This window comes from Podarcis liolepis (genome assembly GCF_965112155.1).
Source record: "Podarcis liolepis genome assembly, chromosome: 1".
In the NCBI taxonomy this organism is placed as follows: Eukaryota; Metazoa; Chordata; class Lepidosauria; order Squamata; family Lacertidae; genus Podarcis; species Podarcis liolepis.
In genome coordinates, this window is record NC_139554.1 from 86276122 (window position 1) to 86296243 (window position 20122).

Consider the following 20122-nt stretch of genomic DNA (forward strand, 5'->3'; position numbering starts at 1 on the left):
ACATACACCACTTTTGCAACTGGGATTCTAATAGCTGCATGACATCATCAAGAGCTCCATCAAGTGCAGCTTTCATAGTTATCCAGCTAAATATACTATTAGATCACAGCATTTATCCTCAGTTTATGCTGGCTCTCTTGTTTCCCATCGAAGTTTTAACAACCTGTCAGGGGACTGCCATTGGAACAAGGGAGGGAGGCAGGGGGATACAGAGAGCCTCCCTGAGGAACAGCTCCTTGTCCAGCAGTGGGGAAAGCCACACCTCCAGTGGAGCAGAGGGGGAAGGGGACAGCCAAGCGAGGGGAGGGCTCGAAGATGCTACGGAGAGCCCAAGCGCCTCACCTAGCCCGGCTGGCCAGGAGGCAGACACGCCGTTTCTGTCACCCAGCTTGCGCAGAGGGGTGAAACGTAAGGAGGGGAGGCGGAAATTTGGGGTGTCTAAGTTCTTATGTTGGGGGAGAAACCAGAAGGGGCCACTCCCGGAATCTGCAAGTGGCTAAGACGGACGTGAATTTTATGCTTCTGCACTGTAAATAGTTTGCACCAATAAAACCTGTTAAAGACAGGTCAGAGTGCTGCCTGGTTACTCACGAGCAACCACCACCAGCACCCAGTGGCATAGCGTGGGTTGTCAGCACCCGGGGCAAGGCAAGTAATTTGCGCCCCCTAACCCATGGATTTGCGCCCCCTAACCCTAACCCCCAGATGGTGCGCCCGGTGCGGCCGGCCCCCCTGCACCCCCCACGCTACGCCACTGCCAGCACCTGACACAACCCTATTTGAATTGCTCCTCCATACACCCCACAGTCCAATACAAACAAGAGCTGTGAGCTTTATAACCTGACCTGGTTGTGGTATATGGAATAGCTTCAAGGACACCTTGCCATAAATATTTAGCAACTTGCAGAGTCCCCCTGGAAACCTGCATTTCCTGCTAACACAAAGCAGCCCACCCAGCCCACCTCCTGAGCTGTGCTAGCATGTCTGAAACCACTCAGTCACACAACACAGAACCAAGCATCACCTTCTGTTGCCTGCTCTCCACTCCAATGGCAAGAAACTGAGGCCAGCATTGTAAAACCAAAGATGTGCCAATGATCCTGTTTTTTAGTTAGTGTATTTGGAAGATTATACATTTGGTAGTTTGTCACACATACATATTGTTGCAGGCCACCCCAACCTCTGAGTGGTGCCAGATTCCAGGTTCTGGTTTTCTTGAAATGAGGGACAGTGGAGACTGTGGTGTCTTTATGATATATGGTTTATTTACACATATATAAAATCTGAGCCCACGATGGGGGGCTCACAGCATTAACACCCCTAGAGGGTCTTGCTTCTCTCAGAGCCAGAGCCTTGGATTCTAGCAGAAATCAAGCATGACTCTCTGGCTTCTGTCTGCTTCTAGCCCAGCTCACGCACTTTCAACTCTGGCTATTGTTATTTGCACTACCAGCCAAAGGAGCAGAGGTGGATTTAGGGCAGCACAACCTAGCTCATTTGGTTAGAACATGGTGCTCCTAATGCCAAGGTTTCAGGTTTGATCCCTATATGGGACAGCAGCCTATTTCTGTGTTGCAGGAGGTTGAGAAATGTCATAAAACAGAGAATGTCTAAGATAGGGATAACGACCCTGTGGCCTTCCAGAGGTCACTGAACGTCAGCTACCATCACCCCTGCCCTTTAGTCACACTGGCTGGGGGCTGATGGGAATTGTAGTTCTACAACATCAGCAAGGTCACAGTGCTTTCCCACACTAGCGTAGGAAGTGAGATCTCCTGCCCACCCCCTGTGGCCTATGCTCCAGTGTTGAAACAGTGAACAGCTTCTGCATTCTGATACAAAATTCTTATTCAGGTTCTTGTCATCCTTATTTAGCTACTTTACTTCCCACTGTGCAATGAATAAACTCCAAGATTCTGCACGATCTTTTGAGGAAGTGGGGGGAGGGGAGACTCTTGGTTTCATTCATCCCTTTGCGCTACTTGCTTTACCATCATTTTTCTCTAGGTTTGAACTATGCCTTGTAACTGTCATCAACTGGCCGAATGCACAGGGATAGTGGAAGGCACTAGCTGAGGAACCCCCAAGGGAAGAAGGCTCAGAGTGGTGGTGGGACGACGATGAAGGAGAAGAGGGAGAAGACTGGGAGGAGAAGGCGTTGGAAGCTGAAGAGGCAACAGGATTTAGTGAGAAGGGAGAGTCTGGGGCAGAGAGAAGTACAAAGTCAGAAATGGAAGCAGGAGAGGAGGAAGGCCAAGAGGCAGAGATGAGTCAGGCTGGTGAAGAAGCCAGGGTGTCTCTCCCTCCTGCTGCAAAAAGCTCCCCATCCCCCAAGTCTCCCAGAACCAGGAGAGGCATGAAGTGGGAGGAGCAAAGGCAGGCATGCTGGTGTAGTCTCAGATAGCTCCGACTGGGAAAATCCCTGGAAAGGAGGGGATTTAGGCAGCTGTGGGAAGGCTGTGGGAGATTTTTGTCTCTGCCACTGCCTTATAGAGGCAAGACCTACAGAAAAAGTGTTGTGTGCTCATCTATCATTAGTCCTAGCATTCCTGTGCAAATTCTGTTTTTATAATAAAGATTTAACTTCACCTGCTCCATTGAGCTGTCCTGAACCTTCCAACTTTCAGCTTCATGTCCATGAATTATAGCTTTATGAGAGAGGGAGAAAAAAATCTTTATCCTCTTTCCCCGTGACTCACAAATTGTGCTTTTATCATGTCACCTCTTACTTGTCTATTCTCTAAACTAAAAAGCCCCAAATGCTGCAACTTCTCGCACGGGAGTTGTGCCATCTGCTGGAAAATTTTGGCTGCCTGCATTTGGCTTTCACATTTTTGCAAACCAGTCTTGCAGAGGGGGTCCCTCTTGTTGTGGTCCTCTTTCCCACAGAGGCGTGAGGGTAACACAATGACACAAATGTAAACGCACATGAAAATGGAACATGAATGTTCAGTAACGTAACCGGCCTTAGTGAATGAAGTTATCCTATTCTTTTGATCTTTGTGTGATCATTGCTTGCATTTTGCATTCTATGAGTTTTGTAAACCACTCGGAAAGTTTGGTTGGAAGGTAAATCTGACAACATAGAATAGTGCTTTGTTTGCAAAAGAGGAATTATTTTGTTACATGGAAGATGGAGCAAGCTTTTCTTCTGCTCCAGAGGCTACAACCCAAACCAATGGCTTCAAGTTACAAGAAAGGAGATTCCAACTGAACAAGAGGAAGAACTTTCTGACAGTAAGAGCTGTTCAACAGAGTGGAATGCAGTCTCTCAGAAGGCAGTGGACTTTTCTTTCTTGAAAGTTTCTAAGCAGAGGCTGGATGGCCATCTGTCATGTGCAATTAGTTGAGATTACAGTGGTACCTCAGGTTAAGTACTTAATTCGTTCCGGAGGTCCGTACTTAACCTGAAACTGTTCTTAACCTGAAGCACCACTTTAGCTAATGGGGCCTCCCGCTTGCGTGCAATTTCTGTTCTCATCCTGAAGCAAAGTTCTTAACCCAAGGTAATATTTCTGGGTTAGCGGAGTCTGTAACCTGAAGCGTATGTAACCTGAAGCATATGTAACCCGAGGTACCACTGTATTGGATTGCAGGGGATTGGACTAGATGACCCTCAGGTTCCCTACCAATTCTACAATTCTACGATTCCAGGATCCTGCTCCTGTAACTTTCCAAGCAGTTTGATTTGTGGACATTTGGAGCTGTTGGCATTTACCTCTGCACAATGAAAAGTTTTACCTGATTTATTTTTGCCCATAAAGCTGTTCACAGAAAAGACAGAGAGTTCACCAAGGAGGTGCTTTCCTCCCTGGCCAGCTGATAACGTTTGTAGGTAGAATAAGTCATGTGATTTCCAAGCTGAAGAACTGAGGGATTTTATGGTGTTTGTGTGGTGGAGGAATTATCCAGATTTCGCCACACTTTGAGACACACAACTGCATTAGTCATCCATGAACAAACCTCATATTCCTGGCACTCAACGAGTGCTCACCTCAATAGGAACAGTCGCTTCTTTGTTTGAAAGCAAACTTTCCCTGCCATGCCGCTACTCTCCATTAAGGCACCAGGCCAAATTGAAAGCAAGCAGCCCCCATAATTAAATCATTATCTCTGTACTTGTGTTTTTCCTGTTTGTGGAGAGAGATCGAGAGAGAGAGAGAGATCCCTGTATGCAGATATAAGTGGGGAAACATTTACCTATTGAATTTCTGCTTGTCTCACAGGTGTTAAAAGGCCCAGGCACAACCTTAAAATGCTAGGAATGATTGAGAGGATGGTTAAAGAAGGGAGGATGAAATAAACATTGGGCTAGAAAAATGGTGGGTTGAGGAGCTGGAGGAAAAAGAGGTTGAGTGGAGAATGTGAGATGTGCCCCAAAGGTTGCATAGTTCCCAGTGACAGTGGGACTGAAAGGCTGTGTGCAATAGGCTGGGAAGAAGTGGATTAGCAAGGGATCTTTTGAAATCTGTGGACTATGGGGCAGAAAGCCAAAAGAAATTATTACCAACTGTAGGTCCTAAAATAGGGTTGCCATATTTCAAGCAGTGAAAATCCAGACAGAAAAGTTGTTGAGCTTTAAAATTGCAGTTTTTGAGCTATAGTCGCTTGTACATTGGAAGTCGAACAGTATCCGTTCCAGAAGTTTGTTTGACTTCCAAAACATTTGAAAACTCCAGCACGGCTTCTGATTGGCTGCAGGAAGCTCCTGCAGCCAATTGGAAGCTGCGGAAGCCCCGACGGACATTTGGCTCCCAAAAATCATTCGAAAACTGGAACACTCACTTCACGATCCAAGGTATGACTGTATTTTTATGGGAAATTGACAAAAATGGCACTGCCAACATGAGCTGCCATACTGCCATATGTCCAGATTTTCCCGGACATTTTGCTGATTTCCGCCCAGACACTGCTGCCAACTGCAGTATTCCGGATATGTCCAGGAAATTCCGGACGTATGACAAAAAGGAGTCCTATACTTTTAGGCATAGGAGACTTCTGCCGATGGTGAAAAAGCTCAAAAAGGTTCAGAAAAGGCTGATTAAGAAACTTATTAAGAAGCAGGAGTAACTCTGGGGAGGCTATAAAGTTTTGGGATTCTTAGTTCCGAAAAAGTTGAGCAAGGGGCAGACACCTTAGAGGTTTATAAAAATGATGCATAGTATGGTGAGAAGGTGGATGAAGAGTAGTTTTTCTCCTTCGCTCATAAAGCTAGAATGAAAAGTTACCCAATAAAGTTGAATGATGGGAGATTAAGAACAGACAAAACAGCATTTCTTCATACAGTGCAGTTAAATAATGCAGATTTCACTTCTACTCAGTGTGACAATGGCTATAAATTAATATGGCTTCAAAAGGAGATCAGGCTAACCATGACTATTAGTAATTATGGCTGTATACTACCTCTAGTATCAGAGGCAGCATGCCTCAAAATACCAGTCGCTGAGGAACACCACTGGACTGGGAGAGGGACCCGCCCCCTCATGTCCTCTCTGTGAGCTTCTGAGAGGCATCTGGTTGGCCCTCTGGGAAGCAGGATGCTGTACAAGATCCAGGAAGGCTCTTCTGAAGACAATGAATTCCTTACAGAGGGGCAGTGAGGACCATGACATAAAGCGAATGTCAAGTTCCTTGGGGAAGAGACCAGCCTTTTTTTGGTTCTCTGTAAAGCACCATGTACATTGATGGGTGTGATGATAGTGGGTTTTGGTAACAGCTGCTTGCTGTTCATATAATGACTTCAGTGCTGCATTTTTATTGTGCAAAAGATTGTCTTGTATTACTGATTGCTTCAATTTTTGCAAGCTACTTTGGATGCATGCTACAGAAAAGTGGGTATAAATAATAAATATAATTTTTAAAGTATTCTTATGATTTTTTAAAATTCACTATTTAGACAGTTCTTTGGCTGCAGGCAGGCTACCAACTATGTACAGCTACGCTAAGCTTCAGCATATGGCTGTATGTAAATGCACATATACTTTTATAGCTCATATAAACACAAACATTGATAGGGTTTGACAGGCCCTAGGCAGTCACTGACCCCTTTTCTTTGTTCTCATATTACACAAGGCCTTCACTGATGCAAACCTAAAGATCACATGACAATAACCTCTATTGAAATGAATTCCTTTTTGTTGAGTAACTATAATTGAAGTTTGGGGGTGTTAATTTTCTTAAACCACAAGTATCCATTCCATCTGTACAAGAGCGTTATCTTTGATTCCAGAGAGCCCTGTTTCCTCCTTTGAAGAAACATAAATGGTTGCAAATTGTCTTTATCACATTGAGCTTATTTGTGAAGGACGTTGAACACTGGCCTCACATGATGCTGAGTCATCATCTCAGTCACATCCCCAGTTCTCAGAACCTGTCCGCCTCCTGTTTAAGGGGACAAGCTACACTCCAAGCTCCCTGTGGAAAACAGATGGCAAGCATGCCATCCTTGTACCCGCCATCTTACTATTGACTGGTTTTGATGAAGGCGGGCAGCTAAGTACTCCTCAGCAGGTTGGATTTGGCACCTGGACCATTCCTGGCCTAGGAGTACAAATATAGGTGAGCAAAAGAGCTATGTTTCGTTTTGCTGTGAACATTGGTTCTTCTCATATCTCCCAACTGATCTCCTTTATTCTTCAAAGGGATCTTTCTTGGTTTATTATTGCTCCCTTCACAGCAGGTGTGGGGAACCTGTGGCCCTCCAGACGTCACTGAACGACAGCTCCCATCAGCCCCAGCAAGCATGGCCAATTGCCAGGGACAATGGGAGTTGTGGTCCAGCAACATCTGGAGGACCAATGGTTCCCCATGCCCACTAAAAGAGGTTACTACAATGGTGTGGGAGGTATGTTTCCATAGTTTCATCCCACAACATTGGTGTAATGTTTAAAGGCCCAGCACAACAAGGGCATGTGCAGTTCTTTCCCACAGAATTGTTGCCCATCTGGGACCAGAGTGGCCACTGAGTTGAATCATTCAAAACGCTGAATGATTATCAAGCTTGAGGGACTGACTGTATGAAGGCCGTGATTCTTACTAATATGCTGCTTTCTTTCGCAGCTGGAAAGGTTCTGGTTTCTCAATAGGCAAGAGAGATGGAGGAAGGAGGCTAGTAAGTTCAAAAGCAGCTGGTTTGCCCCCTGGAGTACAGATGTAAAGGCCTGGGGGAAAAGGCAAAAAACCCACCCCTGCCTCATAACTCTCATCCAGGGTGACTCAGTCAGAGCCCTGACACTGGAGCAAGATGAAATGGGTATCTGCCCTGTAATTTTGAGGAGCAAAGAAGAGTTGCCCAACACAAAGGGGATCAGAGGGACTCATAGCAATGTTTTCAGGAAAGCTTTTCATTTTCCTGTTTTGTTTTTTAAACAGCATGGTGGCCAGTGCTGAAATGGCACCCCTGCTTCAAAAATGCAAAACCAAAGGAAAATGTGAGAAATGAGTTACAACGCACTGTAAGAATCCCTGTTAGCTATGGGTTACTGCGCTTATGGAATTGAATATCCCCATTAGTAGTATCATCATTTATCTATGGATGGCTGAAGGCTATCCCTGTACACTGCTTTTCCTATGCAGACATAATATTTTTGTACAGAAAACATTTTCAGTCAGTGAGCAAACAAACAAACAAACAAACAAACAAATATCCCTTTATGGAACAATTACCAAGGGGGATGAGATACTGTGCTAAAAGAACTGTGTTAAGAATATGCTGTACTTTCATAGTTTGATAATAGGCACAACATTTCTTTTTAAAAAAACCCACATTTCCTGTGTTCTCTTTCCCAAGACAAAAACGGCCCATGTAAACATCGCCCTTCTCCTAAGTAAGTACAAAAAAATTATCTGCCAGCTCTAGCTACATGAAGAGAACATAACTGGTGCTCTGTAAAATGTTGAACTTTCAGGCGGGGTATTGCGAGAGAATAGCTGAGGACAATTTCAATTTTAAATGTTTTAAGGTTTTGGTGCATGTTTAAATGTTGTAACTTCTAATATTGATTTAGACAAAACAACAAAATTGTGTTTGATGGGGATCTTGCTATTTACATGTTTCAAATGTAAAGGCTGGGTCCCTACAGGTGTAACTGGAAAAAAGGACCTGCCTGAGTGAGAATGACTGGCTCTTAATGTTGACAGATATACTAGAAACAGAGCTGACGCCACCTTTTCCATCTCCTTCCATTCTTCAGAAAGGATGTCTACTTCTTGAATTTTTTTTAGAACACTTGCAGATTTATCTGAATTAACGTTTGTTTGATACCTTATTCAAGGTTTGATTCAAATATAACAATGCGCAGGTATGAGCCATCGGTTTGTACAGTCACACCTACCTTTCTCACCTCCTCCCCCTCCTGTGGGAGGAGAGGAGATGCTAAGTTTCTAGCTGCAATAAACAGTAGCTTCCCACTTTTGACCATAGTTTTCAGTTACATCTGAATCAAGCCAGTGCATCTTCTTCCACAGCCATTAGCTGTTCCTCCACACAGAAGTCTACATATTTGGACGCACCTTTTAAACTCATTGTTTTCAATAATAGGGGAAAAAACTTTATTTGGTCTCACTTTTTGTAAATTTTCTATCAATTGATTCAATTATTTATTGGCTGAGCTTTCGTCTCTAAAGCCAAAAATTTAAATTCAGAGAAGTCTGTTATAAAGTTTAACTCCTGCCTTCTTCTTTTTTCTTTTTTAAGGATACATTTGATCCAAAATGTCACATTCTGGAGGTTTTCCACCACTTCCCACTTTGCAGAGTCGCCAGCTCTGTGCTGGGTGTGGAAATGCTAGCGGTTTCAGTTCCTACTCCCTGCAGCACTCCTAACACCCTTTGGGAAGCAGCGTACCTCAGGACTGAGCCTCTGCCCTGGACACAGCAGTAGTCATCATGCACCCCTCTCGGCAGGGCATGCCCCCAGCAACTTCCAAAAACAGTTTCCGCAAACCCCAGCGTCATTCTCTGGGTCTTTATTCTTCTGCTGGAATAGTTTAGACGTGGTTGCGAAAGGGGCTGGGCTTGTCGGATGACCGAAACGACCTGCAGGGCGGGCGCTCCGCTGAAAAGGGGGCAAAGAACTCCGCAGCAAAGGTGACCACATCATCAGGCTTGCGAAGGAGCAGCAGCTGTAAGAAATCTGCCAACAGTGCACGGAGCTCTGGGTGGCGACGCACATAGGTGGCATGGCTTGCTTGCAGCTCCTCCTGAAGGGAGGAAACCAAACCCCCGTTAGAGGAGGGTCTCTCAGGTTGTTGCTCTATCCAGTTTGGTGCCAAGTACTTCAGGTAGAACTATATGTATTTGGAGGCCCACTAATTGACCCTTGGCAAGAGCTGGCACATTTTAAGGGTGTAGGCAAGACTCTAGCTGCCACACAACTCACCTTTCTGTCTAAGAACTGGGAATACAGCTGCACATCCTCTTCCCAATCCAGCGGGATTTTCTCGAAGACTGGACGAGGGTCTGGTTCATCTGGGAAGAGGTGGAAATTGAAGCAGAGTTAGGAACATGGGAATTAGAGATTGATGTCCATCACATACTAGAAATCCATGGCTCTTAAAAATAAATAGTGCAATTAAATTTCAATCCATGCCCAAATGAAAGAGAATGCATTTCTGCATTTTGCCCAAGTTAGTTGATTCACTCCCAGATGCTGTCCCCAGTGGAGGCCAGCACAGATTCTGGGCCTCTCCAGACTGGTGTTTTGTTGTGGGTGTATCCTGCAACGCGTTCTCGACACAATAATAGTGTGTTAATGGTGGATTTAGTCTACTTTAGTTTGCTTTGAGATACTTCCCCAATTAAGGGACGCGGGTGGCACTGTGGGTTCAACCACAGAGCCTAGGACTTGTTGATCAGGAGGTTGGCGGTTCGAATCCCTGCAACGGGATGAGCTCCCATTGTTCGGTCCTAGCTCCTGCCAACCTAGCAGTTCGAAAGCACGTCAAAGTGCAAGTAGGTACCACTCTAGCGGGAAGGTAAACGGTGTTTCCATGTGCTGCTCTGGTTCGCCAGAAGCAGCTTAGTCATGCTGGCCACATGACCCAGAAGCTGTCTGCGGACAAAGACTGGCTCCCTCGTCCTATAGAGTGAGATGAGCGCGCAACCCCAGAGTCGGTCACAACTGGACCTAATGGTCAGGGGTCCCTTTACCTTTACTTACTTCCCCAATTGCTATCATATTTTTGCTTTCCAAAGGGGCAATAGCACAACAGAACTGAAACAAAAATTAACTAGAACATTTGTAGTATAAAAAAGGTAAGAAACTTCAGCAGGAGGTTATGGGAGATACACTGCATGGAAATGAAGCAGCGTGACCACCCCAAAAACTTTTGCAGGCACTAACAGTATGGAAAGCTGATGTGACCACCTCAATTGCAAATGATCACAAATGTCCAATGAAGAAAGGATGTCTGGAGGGGGTTCAACTACCAAATGCCCCAATTGCCTCTGGTGACCATTCCCAACCGCTGACGGGGTGGAGGGAGGGAAATTTCACAGACTCCTGCCTTTTACCTGTGTCGATCAGAATGGGCATCTGAAGGATCACCATGGTGGCCGGGGATCCAACCTGGACACGGCGAGATAAATGCCTGGGTGGAGGAGGCAAGAAGGAAAACTAGCCAGCTGGACCCTCCCATATTTGCCTGGGAACTGTAAGAGATTGGCAGGAGCCCTGCAGGACTGTAGCTGCAGGCGACTCTGGTGCCTTCATGATGTGCTGTGAATGGATCATCATGAGGCATGCCAGGCCTAGGAACGGGAAGTTCTCCTGCCATTATCAATGCGTTTCTTTTAGTTAATCAACTGACAAATGTATCTTGGTGGATACCGAAGATGCAAACATCTTCTGTATCCTCTTCTCCTCCCCACATTTTGCACGTCATTTTGCATACAGAATGCAACTGATTTGTTTCATTTATGGTTCTTAGGGTGGAATAAGGGAGGGAGAGATGGGGAATTTAGTACACACAACCTGTGTATTGTACTCAATGTATTTGTAATAATAATAATAATAGTAGGGTTTTTTTAAAGTACTGGCATTCAAAGGAAACCAGGCTGTGCTAGGAAACCTACAGTAAGAATGCTGTCAATAAGACTGTCAGAAGCTATTCTAGGTCAGAGGGAGGGAGCCATGTTGCCTGCAAGGAAGGGCTGGGCACAAGCGATTGCACTGGAGCCTCCTTACCCATCCGACAGGAAGTAGAACTGCCAGCACAGGGGGACCTCATCCATGGAGTGCACAACTCTCTCAATGACAAACACCTCCACCTCCTCTTTGCCCACTTTCTGCTTCTGGATGCCCAGGGAACTCTGGGAAGTGAAGTGAAGAACGAGAAAGGTGAGTTAAAACGGTGCTGCTGGTGAGGCAGCAAAGCCTTGTTCTCTCCTGCCAGCATATAGTTAACTTTAGACAGTCAGCTGGCCTACATGTTTTGGTCAAATCTTCACGTGGAAATCTTTGCCAATCTACCAAGGGCTGGGCCTACGTAGCTGGATAGGTCAGCACAATATGTGCTGTAACACTGGTCTACTGCCCTTCCTGAGACAAACTTCCTCATGCATTGATAACACCTGCAGGGGGCCCCACTAAGACACACTCACATAGGTGCAGGGGCAGATGTGATGGTCAATGCCAAATGCAAGGAAAATGGCATCCTGTGGTACGGCTTGCCTCCTGGCCATCACCCGCATCACCAGGAAGTTGGCAGACTCTGAGACTAGACCATGAAGCTGTGCACGTTTGTAAGAAAATGTGTCAACGTGGATCTCTTCCTGTGAGAGAGAATAGAGGAAAGACATTTTCACCAAATCCAAGACAACAACAGGTCATTCTGGGGAAATCGTTTTGGGACTTATAGATGCCACTCCTTGGTGCTTCAAGACAGGCTTAGCCATTCGTGGGACAAGAATGGGAAACTGTGATCTTGCTGCCCTTTGTCATCTGACTGTTATGAGGGCTTGTGCAGCATAGTGGTGAAGACTATGACTTGGGAAGTCCTCAGTTCAAATCAGATCTCAGCTGCAAATTAACTAGGTGGCATTTGGTACTAAGCATGACTCCTTTGGCCTCAGACCAGCTCATATCTGCAACATGAGGACAATGCTGTTCTTCTTAGTGGGCTGGTGTAAGTACTGAGATAATGAAGGTGGAGGGTTTGGAAATGTGCAATAGAAATGTTGTTCCGGGACATGATCTGAAGGCACATGCTCAGGAGATCTGGGTCTGTTTGGTGTCTGGAGATCACCTGCCTTGAATTCCATCATGGAAGAAAGAAGGGGTATAAAGGTAATACATAAGTATAGTATGCCATATTGCTGTTTGTCTATTTAGAATACTTAACAGGGTGCAAATTACTTTACAAGCCTTGCAACAAGGCTGGACTCCAAGGTAGTTAGACTACAAGATAGTGGAAAGTAACAGTCTCATAGTCTGTTAATCCCTGATGACAACCAGTGGAACAAGTTATTATAGATAACATTCAAGGACAGTAGCTAGGAATGCTTGAGGGATACAGTATTTGCGAAACTAAGTATGAACTAACCAGATTCAGACCTTCCAGTGCTGTGAATAATCTGCACCACAGGGACATTGTGTTATTTCTGTTCCTGAACCTAGATTTGACTGTAATCTTTATTTCAGGATCTTTTGTAAACTGCTTATAAAGTGGGAAATAAATATTCTAAATGAATAAGTAATGTGTGAGTCAGAACTCACTTCTTGATTGTTCCCATGTAGTTCTCATTCAACAACAGCCACAATCAAAATGCATTTTAAAACACGTTATTTCAAGAGAAAATGCAGTTAGAAACTTGTATTTTGAGGGAGGGGGGATGTTTAAAAATAAGTATTACGTAAAATAAAATTTTGGTTGTGTGGATTTAATAGGGATATCGCGCTGGAATGAACTTACAGGTGAACAGACATGAAAGTTACATGGATTTGAATTACTAGTGTGATTATTTCCCTTAACCTAGAGAGGGAGGGAGTTGGGCTTGACTTTCCAAATCCTTTAAGAAGGATCAGAATTTACTCACATCTCTTTCCACCACAGTTTTGCTCACAAAAAGCTGGTCTTGGCGTCTCACCACATGGGTCCTGGTTTCCACTGGGTGCTCTCTGAACTGTAGAAAAGAGTAAGTACCACAAGATGATACATCCATGCCAGACAGATGCACTTAAAAAACAATTATTATTTTTTTACTCAGGAGTACTTATGTCTAAGCCCTTTGTCCCTCTAGTGCAGAGGTGGGGAATCTCTGGCCCAAGGCCTAATTATGGGTCCCAGTTTGGCCTGCAAGACCAGTTCCCAAAAGCAAATCAGGATGAAGGCTTATTCTGATTTAAAGTGTTGCTTTAAATCCCAGTCCCCACAGGGGGAAGGTGGGCTGACAACTGCATTTCCAACAGCCTGTTTTTGAATGGGCTGGATATTCCACTGATTTCAAAGCGACCTAAGGTAAGGTTACCAGATTTTTTTCAATGAAGCCGGGGACACTTTTCAACTTTCTACTAAATAGACGGATTTTGTCAGGGAACAGATTTGTAAATCCGGGGTCTGTCCCTGGGAAATGGGGACGTCGGGTAACCTTAACCTAAGGCCAACTATCCTAGTAAGTTTACCCAGGAGAGCAGAAAATGGAGATCATGAAGGAAACCTGCAAAAGGGGGGCGGGACTGAAAAGATTTCCCCTACCCCCATGCTTCAATGTGAAGAGGAGAAATCTTGTCAGGAATACAGATGTTTAGAACAAACTTAGTTGGTCTCTAAGGTGCTACTGGAGAATTTCCTTATTTATTCATTCATTTCAGGTGTTTAGATGTTATCTTGCATCCAGGTAGCCATGGTGAAGGGGACACAAACAAGATATTTACCCTCACACTTTCCTTTGTGTGCTGCTCCACAGTTTCCAATTTCTTTGTTACATATCCTGATAAAGAAATAGATAAAGGTTTAAAAAACAAACGTTAAAGGTTATGCCACCTAAACACTCCCTGTAAGCCCAGGTCGCCTCTTTATTACCCTTGGAAATACTCCAGTTTTTACCAAGAGTTCCTGAAGCTGCCTACCTTTCTCGGAATTTTCCTGAAGTTGTGTCTGATAGCTGCTAGAAACCACTGTGACGGCTGCCAAACTTACTGTGACTGGGTTGATTCCACACTAGCTGTTTTCTCTGGAATGGATATCATTTGTTCACTCTGTTTTTATGGAGGATCCAGATGAATTCTCTTCCAAAATGTTGCATTCCAGTGTTTTCTGTGCTATCAGCCCAACCTAATTTGTGCCATTTCTTTGTTTGCTTAAGATGCAATAGCAACACCACTCTGTCCAATGCCATGAAATGGCAAAGCACTACTGAGGCATCTCAGGGAAGAGGGGTCTGTTTATGGTGAAGCCTCACTTTTCTTCATTCTCTGCCTAGTTGCTTTTCCAGCGAGACAAGCAGCTCAACTGAGGTGTTTGAAGGAGAGCAGAAGGTTCTAAGCATCAGCCTTGTATTAACTCTCAGATCCAAACAAAACATATTTACACAAGAAAAGCAGAATGACTAGTATTGTGCATGAACTACTTAAATCTCATTCGTTTCAATGGGTTTTAGGCAGCCTACCAAAACACGTGATTGCTCGGGTGGGTGGGAATGCACAAATAATATTCCATGGCTTTTATTCAACATATACCAGCTGCATTAAGGAGATAAAATAAAAATTAAACGCATATTGTTAGCGACAAGGGAATAGCTGAGAGAAGGAACAGCAGTGTGGTGTAGTGGTTAGAGTGCCTGGGGAACTGGGGTTCTGGTCCCCACTTAGCTGTGAAGCATGCAGAGTGACCTCGGGCCAGTCACTGTCTCTGAGCCTAACGAACCTCACATGGTTGCTGTGATGATAAAATGGGAAGAGGGAAGACCATGTATGCCACCTTGAGCTCCTTCAAGGGAAGGTGGGAAAGAAATGTACTAAATAAGTACATCACAAAATTAGGAGGTCTTTGCTGATTGAAGGCTGCAATTCTGAACAAGCTTCATAGCCCATGAGTCCCATTAAATGAAGTGGGAATAATTTTAAACATAGTAGAGTCTTGCTTATAGTACGGTTGCCATATTTCAAAAAGTGAAAATCCGGACAGAAAAGTTGTTTAGCTTTTTTGGCAAAATCTCAAAAGAATAAATAAAAATGAAGTTTTAGAGCTATTTTTAAGGAAAATCACACAAACCGACACTGCTGACATGGGTTGCCATATGTCAAGATTTTCCTGGAGGCTTCAGCGGATTCCGCCATGACACTGCTTCCGACAGCCAATCGCCGGTTATGTCCGGGAAATTCCGGACGTATGACAACCTTAGCTTATAGGAACTGGAATTGTAGGGCCTTATACAGCAGAATATTAAGTGCTATGTCCACACTGTGTGGCTGGAACCTTGCTCAACTTTTTCTTTCCTTGGGTCTAAAACAGTTATCAGACTAAGGAAGTGTAGCACTAGGAATCAAAAAATGCCTATATTCACTTGCTACAAATACTCTACGGTTAAATCTCTTCTCCTCATGCTATAGCTCCATCTCTGCATCCATAGTTTCAAGGTCCCATATCGCCAGTTGTATAATCTGAGGCCTGAAGGCTGTTATTTGGACACAGGAGTAGTCTGACTCTCTCCCTTCTCCATAACACCACCCTCCTCCTGCCAAATTATCACAGTGAGGTTACCTGTAATGGACGTTGTGCAAGGGATGCCATCAATGGTCCCCTTGCTGCTGGCACGGACCAGGTACAGGTCTTCTTCGTCCCAGTCGTCTGGTGAATAGCTGGTCTCCTCCACTGAGATGGTGAATGTCCCTGTAGTCTCTCCGCTCTCTGAGATGGCAACCAGTGATTCCCCAAAAATGCAGTACTTTATCTCTTTCAGTTCTGTAAGATGAGAGAGTAGAACATTATCATTTGGGGGAAACAGAGAGAGAAAAGCCTGTTTCCACACAGAATGGGAAAATATTCCCCAAGAACAGAAACCAGTTGTTGGTGGTGGATGCAGAGTATTTTGACGACAAGGGTAGATCCAACCCTAAAACTCATGAGCAGAGACCTAATATCAAACCATGTTCTATATGGAAGTGTTTAACTGAAAAACTGAAGGAATGAGTCCACTAAGTTTGGAGTCATCTGGGTCACATTGACCTCCTTTCTCCCTGGCTTCTTCCCAAGGCCTGCCAGTTGCTTGCCTATGATTTGCCTGGTGTTTTGTCCATGATTCATTACAGCATTTGAAAGGATGGTCAGTCAGGGAAAGGCGTGGGGAAAATGGGCTGCATTCCAGGTTAATAAACAATAGATCCTCTCCTGCCACCCTGAACATTCCCATATTGTCTGAGGCTGAGGACACGTTACAGTGAGGGAAAAGCTCTCAAGGAGGGTGCAGTCCAGGGCTGGTGAGGCATGTGGCCTGGAGAGGGTGGAAAGGGCTCTGGGAAAAGTCCTGAGGGTCAGACAGAGAAGCCTGCATTTGGCCCTGAAGTTTCCCCATCCCAGCCCTGGGACATACCATCTTGCAAGTCAATCTGGCAAAGCCTTGTACTAGGTCTAAAAGGTGGCTCACAAAATTGGCTGTTGAAGATAGGAAACTTGGTTTTGCCTTAGGAATTAGCATCAAACCTGCTGATACAATCATGCCCACGCTGACCAATAGTGTTCCTTAATGGTTTGGAACTGAGGAAACTAGACACGACATTACACTGAGAATATTCCTATTCCATTTCATTTTTTAATAATAGCAGGTGCAGGGGGACCCTCCCATTTTCATTGAGACTGCAGCATGCAGGCAGGGGATCTTTTACTCCCCCCTATTGAAATCCCAATGAAAATGCCCCCAGTGTGGAGTGGAGTAGGGAAATTCATTAGAAAGCAGCTGGGTGGCAGGATGAGGAGAGGTTTAAACCTCCTCTATGTCTGCTGCAACACCAATACCCCCGCCCCTCAGTGCCTGCTATGAAGAAAAAGAAAAAAGGTTTTCCCAGTGGTGCTTTTAGTGTCAGACTACTTTGGCCCTAAGACTCCTATATCTTCAAAGGTTGATAGTGAAAAAGCTCCTGGCTGTCAGCACCCCTCCCTTACATGGGGGAGAACAGGGTAGGAGAGCCGCCTCCCTCCTCAAAAGGGGCACCCACCAATGAGCGAGAGGAATTCCACTGCCCCTTTGTTGGCAGCTGGGACTTTCGGTATTGGCACCTCCTTCGCCACCTCGTCTGAGGTCTTCTTTTGCATTGTGGAGAAATGAGGACTTAAAGCCTTGGAACAGGTGGGTGTAGAAGAGGACACTTCCCAGAGATCCGCTGTGAGGAAATCTGGAAGAAGAAGTGGGGGGGGGGGAAGGATATGGATGATGAAAGCAGACTGGATGCAAACCCTGCCTGCAATACATTAGCTGGAGTGGACATAGCTCTAGCCACATACGGTGTGAGATAAGGGGAATAGTCCCAGCCTGCCATACTGTTTGAATTTATTTTGACAATATATACAAGGGGGAGTCACAGTGAAGAATTCAGCATGAAACCAACACCAGAAAGAACTGAGCTAACGTGTCCAAGACATGGGGATCTGCCATTTGCGCATTCAGGTGCTGTGAGCCCACCACCCCACAGGGCATCGCTGACCAAAAGACCACTCGTGACGACACTGTATGGTTTGAATTTAGGCCACAATGTTATTGATTACAGCTGTAAGGAGTTTGGTGAAGGCATTGGGTGGTAACCGACCTCAACCAACCTGTCTGCTGGATTATCAACCAAGGGGTCGAACCAAAGTTGAGGAGACCCTATGGCTTGCATCAAATCAGGGCTACTCCACAAGGAGTACTATGGCCCTAGCCCCTTCCATGGGCATCCAGACCAAAGCACCTCCTCATGGACCGCCTTAACAGGATTGCCATATTCCCTCGGAGGCAATGCACATTTCCCATTATTCCCACCAACCTCCCAGGCTATAAACACTACAAACTTTTTGAAACTGAAAACTAGGAATCAGGACCAGCTAATGGGCCCTGCATGTCTAAAAGTCAGATATCCAGGCAAAGCGATGGCTCTTATTGTGCTGTGCTTCGTGCCATCTCCTTGGTGGGTGCTAAGATAGATCTCTATGGTCAAGCTTTTTGCAGGCTCTTCCCAGAGAATAGGAGGAAGGATGAGGGCCATCTTCCCTCTTCCCATGGAACTCTGAGAAAGGTAGTCCTTCAAAGGGTCTGTAACAGCTACAATTTTCAGGATTCTTTAGGGGAAGCCTGTTCTGCACAAGTAAGGAATCGGTCTTGCAATGGGGCAGTCCCTATGCTGCAACTCCCTGCACACTGGTATTTGACAGACACCTTTGCTGTATTGTTTGTAGCGCCTTCTGAAATGTTTTTGCTTAGGCAAGCCTAAGCCAGATAGGTAGGGTCAGCATTTTAATTGGTAATTCCCTTTTATATTTCATAACATATATTTTTAACCAGTGATTTTATAAATACTTTTTAATGGATCAACTCATTTTTAACTTCTGAGGATTTTAATGTCTATCTTATGTTTTATGCAAACCATCTACAGTGCAGGTTTTGATGATTAAGTGGTAGACAAAATTTAAAATTTAAAAATAAATAAATGACACTTAAATTGAGATAAGGTATGTGCTATCTCTGTCTTTTTCTCATTGAAACGGCCTCCTTTTATTTTATTGGATGGCTCCCAGCCCGGCAATCAATTAATTAGTAAAGCATTTGTATAAATTTGGGAGAATATTGGCTGCAAAGACCCCCTATTTCCTTCCACTCACTTGTCCTCTGTCCTTCTGTACAGCATCCTGATGTAGCAACAAAGCCCCTCCACCCTCATCAATGAATGCCTCAAATGCTAACCCCAGTTGCATCCATCCCAGTTATTTCCTCCCCACCCATGCAGCTTCCCAGGATGGGGATAAATTTAGAGAAATGAGTGGAAGTCAGCTTCATGTTAGACCTGAAGCCTCCCACTGTAGACTCACTGCGTTTTTTTCCTGTCCTTCCACAGTGAGGTTGCAATGTATTCACTGGTTTCCGCAGCAACAGCCTTCCTCCCCGCCTCTTAAAGTGACAGAATGAGTTGGTAGCATTGAGAGAAGCTTTTCACAGGATTCTAGCATGCACGGAATTGTAACAGGGAAGAACACAAAGGGAGAGGAGGGCATGAGCTGGGAATTAGGAACAGGTGATCAGAATATAAAAGGTATAGTCGTGGAGTTCTGTTTTCAATGGTTTGCGCAACCAAACAAGGCACGTCTACATACACCATCCTTTGCACAATATTCTCATACTTCCTGATCCAATGACAGTATAATGACTGCATGTAATGGCTGAGGAGGAAGAATAGCTCGGCAACAGGAAAGACCTTGCTGAACATTGATTCCAAATGTTGCTTCAGAAAAGCAAAATTAAATTAGTGGTGTTTTACACACACACACACCCAGACTGTGGGTTACGGATAGTTCTTCTCCATTTATTGCTGGCTAAGTACCCCTGCATTGGGGTCACACAATTAGTGAATTCAAAGCCACCAAAGGAATACCTTAACAAGGAAGCTCACAAAATACCGTGGGCCTGTTCTGTTACTGTAGTAGAAAAATGGTGCAATGGTGCAAATGGTACCCCTGGCATGCATGTAGTAACATTCCATAAAGCCATCACAGTAGCAAAGGACTCAACATCTGATGGCGTTTGTGTCTTAGTTGAATCAAACAAAATCTTATGGCTACAAAATCTTATGGGGGAAATATCACATTTTCCTAAGTGCAAAACATGGCACTTTTGAGGACTTAGGACATGCAGAGTCCCAGCCACAGATGTTACACAAGAATATATCATACAGAGAAGTTCTAAGTAGAAGAGTAACTCATCACTGTGACTAATGAAAGAGTTCTATGAATAAACTGGCTCTTCTTTGGGAGTAGGACATTTCAGTGATGAACTTTTAACAGCATCATGTCCGTCTCTCTGTCATCTTAAACATTTTTTTTAATGGTTAACAAATCTGGCTTTTCTTGCAACATTATTCAATGCTAACCCAGTATTTTAGGGGAGCCCCTTGGGCTTGCTGATGCAAAGGTCGGTGGTTCAAATCCATACAATGGGGTGA

At 44.7% G+C, this 20122-nt stretch overlaps 1 protein-coding gene across 2 annotated transcripts; it reads right to left on the reverse strand.

The window, feature by feature from the left end:
• Window positions 1-8950: 8950 nt before the first annotated feature.
• On the reverse strand, window positions 8951-19142 carry CATIP (ciliogenesis associated TTC17 interacting protein). 2 transcript variants are annotated; one of them, XM_083490873.1, is made up of 10 exons: window positions 18996-19142; window positions 17153-17329; window positions 15702-15902; window positions 13874-13929; window positions 13036-13122; window positions 11602-11772; window positions 11186-11310; window positions 10513-10589; window positions 9380-9468; window positions 8951-9200 (listed from the first exon to the last, which is right to left on the reverse strand). In XM_083490873.1, exons 2-10 carry the CDS (start codon window positions 17247-17249, stop codon window positions 8988-8990), a joined length of 1116 nt encoding a protein of 371 aa, XP_083346999.1. In that variant the 5' UTR covers window positions 17250-17329; window positions 18996-19142; the 3' UTR covers window positions 8951-8987. The 2 variants fall into 2 exon arrangements, with proteins under 2 accessions (XP_083346999.1, XP_083347000.1); XM_083490874.1 differs by having other exon boundaries at window positions 18789-19009.
• Between the last annotated feature and the right edge of the window lie 980 nt (window positions 19143-20122).

Bases quoted from the DNA above. Each gene is read 5' to 3' on its own strand.
- CATIP (XM_083490873.1), bottom strand. From the start codon at position 17,249: ATGCAAAAGAAGACCTCAGACGAGGTGGCGAAGGAGGTGCCAATACCG. The intron at 10,590-11,185 runs GTAAGGAGGCTC...TCCTCCACCCAG, and splicing joins TTCTACTTCCTGTCGGATGG to GCATTTATCTCGCCGTGTCC. The intron at 9,469-10,512 runs GTAAAAGGCAGG...ACCTCTTCCCAG, and splicing joins GCCCATTCTGATCGACACAG to ATGAACCAGACCCTCGTCCA.